This window comes from Frankliniella occidentalis, unplaced genomic scaffold (assembly GCF_000697945.3).
Source record: "Frankliniella occidentalis isolate FOCC.00 unplaced genomic scaffold, Focc_3.1 Scaffold12, whole genome shotgun sequence".
NCBI lineage: Eukaryota > Metazoa > Arthropoda > Insecta > Thysanoptera > Thripidae > Frankliniella > Frankliniella occidentalis.
Genome location: NW_026267142.1, coordinates 2,603,406 through 2,606,946, shown reverse-complemented (window position 1 = coordinate 2,606,946; position 3,541 = coordinate 2,603,406). Strand labels below are relative to the sequence as shown.

At 33.7% G+C, this 3,541-nt stretch overlaps 1 protein-coding gene across 1 annotated transcript; it reads left to right on the top strand.

The window, feature by feature from the left end:
- The first annotated feature begins 143 nt into the window (after window positions 1-143).
- On the top strand, window positions 144-2,887 carry LOC127748747 (uncharacterized). Its single transcript, XM_052263506.1, has 6 exons — window positions 144-567; window positions 643-1,503; window positions 1,594-1,599; window positions 1,651-1,987; window positions 2,068-2,692; window positions 2,765-2,887. Exons 1-6 carry the CDS (start codon window positions 144-146, stop codon window positions 2,885-2,887), a joined length of 2,376 nt encoding a protein of 791 aa, XP_052119466.1.
- Window positions 2,888-3,541: the final 654 nt, after the last annotated feature.

Below are 3,541 nucleotides of genomic sequence, written 5' to 3'. Positions count from 1 at the left end.
TGTTATTTATTTTCCTAAGGGGAAGCCCACATATCCATGGCTTATTATGGTTAGATGATGCTCCAGACCTGACAAACCTAAGTAACGCAACTCTTGAAGAAAAAAGATCAATCATCAAATTCTTCGATCAATTTGTAAAAACAATGCATCCCAATATAAATGAAAGGCTTGCCCCAGTTCATCCTTGCAGAATTCAAGTAAATGAAGTTGACGACATGCAAAAGGATCTTGCTCAACTCTTAAACAAGGTGCAACGTCATTCCAAATGCAGTGATGGCTACTGTATAAGGTATAACAAAAAAACTAAGTCGAAAGGCTGTCGATTTAAATTTCCAAAGGCTCTTCAAGAAGCAAGAGATTTAGTGCTTAATGAAAATAACCAATATGAACTAGTCACTGAAAGGAATGATCCTTTACTAAATAATTTTAATCCTTACATACTTCAAACATGGCGAGCCAATATTGATTTTACCCCTGTTCTTTCAAAACAAGCTCTTATTAACTACTTAGCAAAGTATATTTCTCAGCCTGAAAAGGAATCTAAACAGTTAATAGACATTCTAAAAAGTTAACTGCAAAACACAGATGATGACAAGTTTGTTAAAAGTATAATTCAAAGGCTCTACATACAATGTTGTTCAGAAAGAGACTACAGTGCGCAAGAGACTTGCCATCTCATTAGTGGTAGAAGACTGTACTCAGCTGGAGGGAGAAACTTTATAACAGTAAACTTTTCACGTAAGTCTGGTGAATGGATATTTATTCCTCAAGACAATCGTAAACAACCAAAGACAATCTTTGAAAGATATAAAGACAGAGCAATTCAATATGATAATGAAAGTCTGTGCTATATGGCAAAGAACTTTAATTTGTCTTCAGGTGAAAAATATGGAAAAGAAGCAATACTCCAAATATATCCTAATTATCAACTGAAGCCAGGTGAAGATGATCACAATGAGTTGTATTATCGTCAACAAGTTTTAATGTACATTACATGGAGACATGAAGAAGAGTTCATTCAAAATGAATTGCAATGGAAAGATATCTATGATGCAAACATGGAACTTATTAGATCAAACAGTTTAGTCAAATGCAATTTGGATGAAGTAAGCCCACAAGATTCTGGATTTGAAAATATAGTTGATATTAATGAAGATTACTACTCCATCGAAGAATGGATGACAATTTCCAGAATGGGTCCAGGCCAAATTGTGGAGAAAGTAGAACTTGGTAGGCGAGACATAGATATTAACAATGATTGGCATGCTCCACTACAGAAATATGAATCTTTGGGAGGAATACCATTTTTAAGTACCTTCATTCAACTGGCAAAGGAGCAAGAAACCACCTCAGCAATACCAATAACACCGCCCAACGTTGTTTTCTCACCTGAACAGCAAAGTGTCATGGAATTGTTGGACTTACAATTAAAGTCTTTAAATGACACCCAATTTTCACCCAATTTTTTGTTGCCAAAACGAATAATTGTTCAAGGCAGAGCTGGTAAGTTTAAAACAAAATACATTTAAACTACCTTTTAAATATGTAATACTGGTGAATATTTAACTAATTTTAATTATTATTCTTTTGTAGGAACTGGTAAGAGTCTGGTTATTCATGCTATGACCCATAAAATTTATACTCAATTAGGTGAGGGATCATACATTATAATGACTCCAACTGGTGTTAGCGCCAAAAATGTTAATGGTTCAACGTACCATTCTGCTTTACATATCAATTTGAAGACCAAAGACTTTGGCCCTCTCAAAGGACAAGCTTCTCATAACATTCAGAAGAAATTTGAAAAAATTAAATTTAGATTAATAGATGAATACAGTATGATTGGTTGCAACGCTATGCATATGAAAAGAGAATACAAGAAGCTAAAGGATTCACAGGAGAAGATTTCTCTTCGTGTTTTGTATATCTTTTTGGTGATGCTAAACAACTTGCACCAGTTGCAGATACTCCAGTTTATTCAGATAAGGTATTAAGTTCAGAAAGACTACGTGGGAAATTAATTTTTGATAATTTCCAAGGAGTAATTGTGTTAAAGACAATTCATAGACAGAAAGATACTTCATTTCAACAATTACTAAACAATGTTGGTGATGGAACAGTTTCTATTGCTGACTATGATATTTTAAAACAAAGATTTACCACAAGTGTGTCCAAAGAAGAACGACTTTCATTTCTTGATGCCGTTTATCTTTATTCAACTCGGCTAGAAGTTCTGCACCACAATCGATTAAGACTGGAGAATCTGAAAGATGAGAACAATTGCCTTTGTCCCATAGCAAGAATTCCATCTCTACACAACTGCAAATCTGCGTCAAGTGGAAGTATTGATGATGCAGAAGGACTTCCACCAGTTCTATACTTATCAAAATGTTCAAGAGTTATGCTCAACATAAACACCTGGACTGAAAAAGGACTTGTCAATGGTGCAATGGCAACAGTAGTGGACATATTGTACCATGAAAATTGTTGTCCACCAAATGTTTTACCTGCAGTTATTATCTGCAAACTAGGTAACTATGATGGACCATCAGTTGATGGATTAGTTCCTATAATACCAGTAACCAAATCATGGAAGGACAAAAGTGGACAATCTTGTACTAGGACACAATTCCCTCTAACATTATGTTTTGTTTGCTGCATCCATAAATCTCAAAGTCTTAGTCTTCAGAAGGTACGGTATGCCAATTTAAACCTAAATATCAATGCAGTGTTGTACAGGATAAAAATAGTTATTTTGTTACAGGCTTACGTTAATATTGGAGTTAAAGAAATGTCAACCGGTATTAGTTATGTTGGTATAACAAGAGTGAAATCTTTGGAAGGGTTGCTCCTTGAACCATTCCCACCTAAGCGACTTTTAATCTAAATAAGAAGGTTTCTATTAAAAAGCGTAATGAGTGGTTGCAAACACTTGAAGAGAATGGCGTTCTCAGTGATTGCTTTTCAGTTTAAGATTCAAACTTTCCTGTCAATATTAAAATTGAACATTCTGTAATTTAGAATATTAAAATTAAGCATATACAGTGGCTATAAATATATGTACTAATCAGGTATTCACAACTGAAACTGAAGTTAGTAAAAAAGGAGCTTGTTTTGTTTCAATTCTCTTTAAATGTTTGCTAATGAGAAGCAGGACTGTGGCATATCAAATTTTATAAAGATTCCTAGCTAATGAAAATTTGTAAGGTGGCATAACTGTTAGTTATTGCCATACTTGTCAAGTTAACTATAAGCAACAAGTTCAACTTCCTAACATATAAAGTAGAGGAAGAAAAATAAAAAAAAAGGGAAAATACAAAATCTTGTATCATTTATTGGCAGCAACATTCAAGTTGAAACATTCAACCCTAGATATACATTAATACGTAAAATATGATACAATTGTACAAGAGAACAATATAAAATATTAAGATACAAACAAAATTATGGTTTCCATCAAGTTATGAACTAATCATGTTGCAGTGTAACACTGTCCCTGTGGTTGCTGAGTTTCCCTTACAAATATTTAGTTGAGAGAGGG